Here is a 7,925-nt window from a genome sequence, read left to right on the forward strand (position 1 = left end):
GATAGATAAGACAGAATTGGAAACCACTTTGCACTGAACGTCTTGGATGAGTTGTTTTTCATGTAAGTACCAGTTTTGTCAGTTATACTCTCGAGGACATATTGGTCCCATAACTTTCTGAACCAGGTGTGGATGTCAGGGGTATTCTTGTCTTTCAAAGCCGGGAGAGTTTAAAAGCAGGACAACTGCAATGTAAAAGCTGAACTGTTCTGTTCTGGCTATCAGATGTTGATCCCTGTTGGAGTTGTGTTCCAGTTGAAGAATAAAGTTGTGTTCTTGCTGAATCACTCTCCGACTTCTTTGTTAAGTGAGCGATTTAACAAAAACTGAGACCTTTTAATTTTCTTCTGACAATAGCACCTCCTAAAGGAAGAAATGCATCTTGTTCTTGCATTGGAGAGTTCAGTTTGTAACCTAGGACTTGCTTGTCCTCAGTGCACAGAAATTAGATCAATCTGATACCATATATATATATTTTAGAAATGATTTGGAAAATATTTGAACACCTTGTCTTAAAATATTTTATTCATCATGTTAAAATAAAACGTTCCATAATCAATTTTTGTGTGTCCAAACAATTATTACAAACAGAATACCCACCCACATGCAAAAACAAAACTGAAACTTTTTTATTTTCTTCTGACAATCGCACCTCCTAAAGGAAGAAATGCATCTTGTTCTTGCATTGGAGAGTTCAGTTTGTAACCTAGGACTTGCTTGTCCTCAGTGCACAGAAATTAGATCAATCTGATACCATATATATATATATATATTTTAGAAATGATTTGGAAAATATTTGAACACCTTGCCTTAAAATATTTTATTCATCATGTTAAAATAAAATGTTCCATAATCAATTTTTTTCCTTTTCTTTTTTCAATTTTTCCAACTTCCCGGGCCTTCACATCTCTAGTCTCAATAAGCCTTTCCTTAAATATATCTGGAGAAGGAAATAGGCAGTTGGGCCTTTGGATGAGCAAAGACTAAAATGATTGCTGAGGGAAGATGAGTTGATAGAGAAGAAGAATTATTTCTTTGCATATGTGTTCACTGTGGAAAGTGTGGGACACGTAGAAGGAGATTTTTATACCTTGCTTTTCTCTACCCTAAGGAGTCTCAGAGTGGCGTACAGTCTCCTTCCCTTCCTCTCCCCAAAACAGGCACCTTGTGAGGTGGGTGGGGCTGAAAGAGGCCTGGGAGAACTGTGCCTGGACCAGCAGGCTTCACATGGAGGAGTATGGAATCCAGCCTGGCTCTCCAGAGTAGAGTCTGCCACTCTTAACCAGCAATGTTCCCTCTAAGCTATGGAGTCTTGTGAGCAAAAATTCTACTTGGTGAGCTACTGGCATTAAAGTTGTGAGTGAGTGAGTGATTTGGCTGCTGCATAAACTGGTTTGCTCTTGAGCCATTCCTCCTGAGCTAAGACAAAAATGTGTGAGCCGGAGGCTCAAAAACCGTGAGCTAGCTCACACTAACTCAGCTTAGAGGGAACATTGTTAACCAGTACACCATGCTGGCTCTCATACCAGATCCACCATTTTCTGGAAGGCAGTCTGAAGAACTGAGTCAAATTGAGGTGACACAAGATGAAGTTTTAGACTTATATGGGAAATTAAAAACCAGTAAGTCTCCAGGTCCTGATGGCATACACCTAAGAGTTCTTAGGGGATTCAGATGTGAGATTGTATAAATAACATATCACTGTACCAGAGGACCGGAAAGTAACAAATGTTTGTTGGTCTTAAAGGTGCCACTGGACTCTTAAATTTGTTTAAATGTTACACTAGTTTTTAAGGAAGGGAAACAGGACATCACAGGCCACTTAGCCTAACATCTGTCCCAGGTAAACTAGTAGAAGCTGTAATCAAAGATAGAATTATCAGGCACACAGAAGAGCAAAGCCTGCTGAGGGAAAATCAGCATGGCTTCTGTAAAGTGCTGGGGGATAACAGGGAGAGACTTGGCCTCTATGCCACATGGCCTCTAGGCTGTGGCTGGCTGCTGTGTGAAGCAGGACAATGAACCCTAGTGGCTGGAATGGGGGAAAAGATGGGAGCGTTGCTGGCCCTGTACCTATAAGGTGCTTGAAACTAAAATGAGCAGGAGGGTGGCCAGATAGGGAAGCCTTAGGGTAAGCAGAGGTGAGGGCTCTGAATAGTCAGGCAGCCACCCACACACTTCCTCTCTTCAACAAGGACAGAAGAACCCTGCTGGATCAGACAGTGGTCCATCTAGCCCTGTATCCTGTTTCACATAGTAGCCAGCCAGTTACCCTGGAGGACCAACAACAGGGCATAGAGGTTTTCCCTTTGTGTTGCCTCCTGGTACTGGTATTCAGAGCTTGACTACCTCTGAATGTGGAGGTTCCCTTTAGTCAGCATGGCTGATACCCACAGATAGACCTGTCCTCCATCAATCTGTCTAATCCCCCTTTAAAACTATTCCTGTGGTCATCACTACATCCTCTGGCAGCGAATTCCACACTAACATATCAGTTTGGTGTAGAGCCAGTTTGGTGTAGTGGTTAAGTGTGCGGACTCTAATTTGGGAGAACCGGGTTTGATTCCCCACTCCTCCACTTGCAGCTGCTGCTGATCTTGGGCAAGCCATAGTTCTGACAAGAGCTGTCCTTGAAAGGGCAGTTCTTGAAAGAGCTCTCCCAGCCCCACCTACCTCACAGGGTGTCTGCTGTGGGGAGGGGAAGGGAAAGGAGTTTGTAAGCTGCTCTGAGACTCCATGTGAAGGGCGGAGTATAAATCCAACCACCACCTCCTCCTCCTCTTCTTCTTTCTCTGCGTAAAGGAGTATTATGTTTGCTGTGCAGCTGCCCATAGTGTGATGTGAGGCATGGAAAATCCAAGTTTCATTGCTGTACCCAGCCAGCCATGATGTCTCCTGGACGACCTAGAGTCAGTCACTAGTACCAATGTTCCCTCTAAGCTGAGTTAGTGTGAGCTAGCTCACAGTTTTTTAGCCTCTGGCTCACATATTTTTGTCTTCGCTCAGGAAGGATGGCTCCAGAACAAACTAATTTATGCAGCAGCCAAATTGCTCGCTCACAACTTTAATGCCAGTAGCTCACAAAGTAGAATTTTTGCTCACACGACTCCACAGCTTAGAGGGAACACAGGCAGCTTGAGCTGTCTTACAGGGGGACCGCTGGGCTAAAATGGGAAAGGGGGAGCCATTCATGATCCTGTGAGTTCTGCGGAGGAACTATAAATGTAGTAATCATACTTTTGGTGGCAAAGCTTAATTCTCACACACAGAAAGGAAACCAAAAATGGGTAAAACATTTCTACCAGAAGCTTAACTTTGCAAGAGATCTGCCTCTTGTCATTTATACAAGAACAAACAACTAGGGAAGGAATGCAATGCCCATTCTGCTGCCCTCTCCCAATCCCTGACCATTTCTATAATGATTTAATCCATTCTGCCTTTTTATTCATGAACATAAAACAAAAGGTTGTTGCTGTGTGGGTGTGGGCTGTGTACAGATTGTAGCATTTCCAGCTAGTGAGAAGGTAGGAAGGATTCTTCTTGTTGTGACTGGACAGAGGCTCTTCTTTTTGCTGCTGTTGGACTTGCCCTATGCACAGCTGAGGGGCTGATCCCATAAAAGTTAAGCATTCTGGTCTTTGTGAGTGGGGCAAGAAACAGAGTGCAAATCTTCCCCTTTCTTTGGGAACAGAGACCAGACAGCGTCCCTTTCACATAGGCAAAAAAGTGATCCTGGCTAAGGTTTGCCTCCCCATCCTTGGAGCACAAGGTGCTTCACAGGAAATCAGGAAGGATCACTTTTGTATCTGAAGTGCCCGCCTGGAAGCTGTTGCCCCCGTCATGGGAAGATGCTTGGTTTGGACCTTCCCAGTGTTTGTGATTGGCCCTGCCCTGTGGCAGCCCTGCTGTGATCAGTGACAGCAATTCTATAGCAGAAGAAGAAGGCTAGATTTATACCCCGCCCTTCACTCGGAGTCTCAGAGCGGCTTACAAACTCCTTTCCCTTCCCCTCCCCACAGCAGACACCCTGTAAGAGGTAGGTGGGGCTGAGAGTTTTTTCCAGAACTGTCCTTGAGAAAACAGCTCTGACAGAACTACGGCTTGCCCAAGGTCATCCGGCAGCTGCAAGTGGAAGAGTGGGGAATCAAACCCGGTTCTCTCAGATCAGAGTCCGCGCACTTAACCACTACACCAAACTAGTGCTTTCTACCCTTTCTTAACATTCCAAAAGTGCCTGCAGGCTCAATGAGGTTGAGGGTCCCTGGATTACGGAGCAAAAAGAAATGGAAACAATCCATATACAAAAGAACCTTCTCAGGAAAACTCCTCCATTAGCATGTTCATAGCCTGGGGAACTCCTACAAGATAATGACTCAGCCCTACCCCACCTTCTGGAGTAGATATAAATTACCTGCCTACCATTTTTCTTCTCACCTTGACACAGAGAGTACTCCATCTTTCTGTGTTATACCTCTGAGGATGCCAGTTACAGCTACTGGCGAAATGTCAGGTTCTACAATGCCAAGACCATGGCCACACAACCCAGAAAATCTACAGCAACTAATGAACTCCAGCCGTGAAAGCCTTCGACAACATATTAAAAAGAAATGTTTTGGTCTGGCTCCTAAAAGACAGATATCAAGCAAGCCTCAAGGGGAGTGGGGCATTCCAAAGACAAGATGCTACTACGGAAAAAGGCTTGTCTCTAGTTGCCACCCACCTCACCTCTGCAGGCAAGAGCAAAGAGAGTAGTGCTTGTGTAGAGATATACATCATGCACGACTGAGTTTTCTTGTATGGACAAGCCAGTCCAGTTGTGAATGATTCCTATAGCACAATACCAAAAGACCACTTGAGTCTGCCCTATCATCTCCAAAAAACTTCTCTCTCCTTGTTTGTGCTCAGGAAAGCACAAGAGAGGATATCAGTGTTTATTTGAGAGCCAGTTTGGTCTAGTGATTAGAAGCGTGGACTCTAATCTGGGAAAAACGGGTTTAAATCACCACTCCTCCCACGCAGCTGCTGGTGTGACCTTGGGGCACTCATGGGTCTCTCAGAGCTGTTCTCTCAAGGGCAGTTCTCAAAAGAGCTCTCTCAGTCCCACCTACCTCACAGGGTGTCTTGTTGTGAGGAGGGGAAGGGAAAGGAGATTGTAAGCCGCTCTGAGACTCCTTCAGGTAGTGAAGGGTGGAGTTTAGATCCAATCTCCTCTTCCTCTACCTTTTGCTTCTATATATCATATTAGTGCATCTGATCCAAAACAGGTTAATATTCTAAAGAACATTAAAGATATAAGTTCTGGAACGGGATGGTTGCAGATTTGGCTACTGGTGCAGTGAGCTCTAAAAGGCGGTGGGACAGACTCATGGAGAACAGGGCCCACCGTCCATGGCTAGCAGCCATGATGACTAAAGGGAACCTACACATTCAGAATAACTCAGCTAGGGGGCAGTGAGAGGGGAAGGCCTCAGTCTCTATGCCCTGTTATTGGCCCTCCTGAGTAACCCAGTGTAAAACAGGATGCCACTGTCTGATCTAGCATGGCTCTTCTTGTATTTTGATAGGCCAGTATCAGTTTTGCCTATAGTCCATCTAAATGTTCATACTTTTGGGGGGAAATTACTAAGAGAATATATGTTCTTTTTATAGTCAAATATCTTCTCAAAATAACAAACAAGAATAACTGAAAAAAATTACAAATTGCTATTCAGTTATACATTAAGCACTTTGGTGTACCACAAAGCAAAGACAGGTTGGCAAGGGATTTTTTTAAAAAATCAACTTTTATTGGCCTTTTTTGTTTGACAAAACACACACACAAAACACAGTGAGCTGGGGGTATAGGGGAGTTAACAGCACTCTGTATGCACACCCCAAGGTGTATTTACAGCCCTGCAACCTGGGTAAATTCCAATACTGAAGAAATTTTCCATACATGTGCTGCTACATGTTTTTTTAAATGACAACTATTACTGATCCTATATTAATTATTTGCATTGCTTATTCTGCTTGACATGTGGACTTATCCTTGCCCTCAACCATTGGAAGTTGATTCCAGACCCTCTCCCCAAGCTTGTTAAGAGACCACAAGGTTCTCTTCTCAGTCATCAGGACTAGGAACTTTAAAGAAAGGGACCCAGAATTCTCAAGGAAGCTGAATTCTGAGTTTCATGCCAGTGCTGGAGTGTCAGGAAAGCCTTAACAGGAATCACTGCAGGCATCTAGCCTCCTTCCTGTCTAGGGTCTGTGGGTGGGTGGTCTCTGCTTAAAGCAGGAGGGGCTGGACTACCGTTAGGGCTCTCTTTCTCCTGCTCTCTCAGGCAATTTCAAGCTCCCCCTCCACTATCTTCACAGGCTGCCCTTTCAGAGAGAGCTCCAGCTGTACCCTTCCATCAAGCCGGAGCCCTCAGCCTCCAGTAGTTCAGATTTCTCCCTGACCCCTTGGTGTTTCAGGTGGGGGCACATCCCCATATTTCTTCACCACCCCTCTCTGCTCCCCTCCTTTTCTTTTCACTATAGAACATGTCCATAGCAGGGGGCCAAGGGCTGGGCCAGGGATCGGCAGCCTTTCCTAATTAAACAGCCAAATCGCCACAATGTCCAGAGGAAGAGTTGGTAACAGAAAGCCTGTATGCATAACCATGTTTGTTAATAATCCATAAAAATTTCCATAGCGCGAGTGTTCGCTGGGAGTCTTTTATTAGGCAGTGGCAGACATGAGCTCTCACCAGAAGCCAAAAATATACACAGGGGCACAGACTGTTTCAGCGCACCTCCATAAGTCTGTGCAGGGTTTGTACTTGGATTACCAGCAACTGCTCACCCCTATCATTTCCCTTTTTAGAAAGCATCTCCAAGAAGCCCTTCGCCTGCCATTCCGACCGCATACTGGGTATCCTAGCATCTCACCTACCGCTCCCACAGACCTTCGTGGAAACGGTCTTATTTTCTTTTGTCGAGAGCCCATCTGGTTCCAAGATGAGCCGCATCCGGCTCCGGAGCCATCTCCGGAGCCATCGGCGCAGACCCCCCTGGGGTGCTTCATGCGGTGTGCCAAGACCAGCCTGCCCAGCAGGTGCCCCGTTCCCACAGAACAAGAGCCCTTCCAGAGGGAGTCCTAGCACATGCCAACCTCCAGCCACAGGCACACTTGCCAAGACCCTTGGGGCAGCAACAGCTAAGCAGGAGATGCCACGAGCGAGCCTCCTGCCGCCCAGGTCTCCCTCCGTGGGGTGGGAAGGACCCTGCAGGTAGCAGGGCCAACGTGGGGCCAGCCCCGGCCGGGACTGAAGGGGACGTGGGAAAGGTGCGACCTTCCTCCCTTGAGAACAAAGGCAGCGGGGGGTAGGGGTGGGGGTGGCTGGCTCCCAGGAAGAGGCATCTTTCAGGGAGGGCTCTGCTGCCCCGGCTGCTCCCACTGACCTTTCTCGTACTTGAGGTAGAGGATGGAGACCACGAAGTAGCCCAGGTCGAAGACTGGGAAGACCGGCAGGTGGGCGAAGGCGGCGGCCAGCTCGGCCACGTCCAGGGCGCCCAGCACTTCCATGGCGCCGCCTGGTATGGAGCAGTGTGCGCTGCCACCACCGCCGAAGGACGCGGCGAGGAACCGACTGAGTGAGCCGGGCAGGCGGGCGGCAGAGACCGCCCCGCGGGAGGGAGGGAGCCGCCCCTCGTCTCCGCCCAGCCACCTTCCAGGAGAGGGTTGCGGCGCCCTCTGAGCTCGTGCAGAGTGCAGGGGGAGGGGTTGTGGCTCGCCCCCCCCCAAGCAAGCGGCTCTCTAGCTGTGCCTTGGGCCGAGCGAGCACCGAAGTCTCTTCTCTGGCCAGAGGGCGGCTGGAAGATCCAGACCGAGCCGCGGGACTCGCTCCCTGGGACCCTCCCCCCCCCTCCCGCCGCTGCCTCTGCAGACTCCCCCTCGGGGGGGA

At 47.7% G+C, this 7,925-nt stretch overlaps 1 protein-coding gene across 1 annotated transcript in view; it reads right to left on the bottom strand.

The window, feature by feature from the left end:
- Nucleotides 1-7,626, bottom strand: part of TMEM38A (transmembrane protein 38A) — a 24,530-nt gene extending 16,904 nt beyond the window's left edge. Inside the window, exon 1 of the mRNA XM_015424657.1 lies at nucleotides 7,423-7,626. Coding sequence (XP_015280143.1) covers nucleotides 7,423-7,546 — 124 coding nt within the window. The 5' untranslated portion in view covers nucleotides 7,547-7,626. The remainder of the gene's footprint in view (nucleotides 1-7,422) is intronic.
- Between the last annotated feature and the right edge of the window lie 299 nt (nucleotides 7,627-7,925).

The sequence above is a fragment of the Gekko japonicus genome, unplaced genomic scaffold (assembly GCF_001447785.1).
Source record: "Gekko japonicus isolate JY-2015 unplaced genomic scaffold, Gekko_japonicus_V1.1 scaffold596, whole genome shotgun sequence".
NCBI classification, from domain to species: Eukaryota; Metazoa; Chordata; class Lepidosauria; order Squamata; family Gekkonidae; genus Gekko; species Gekko japonicus.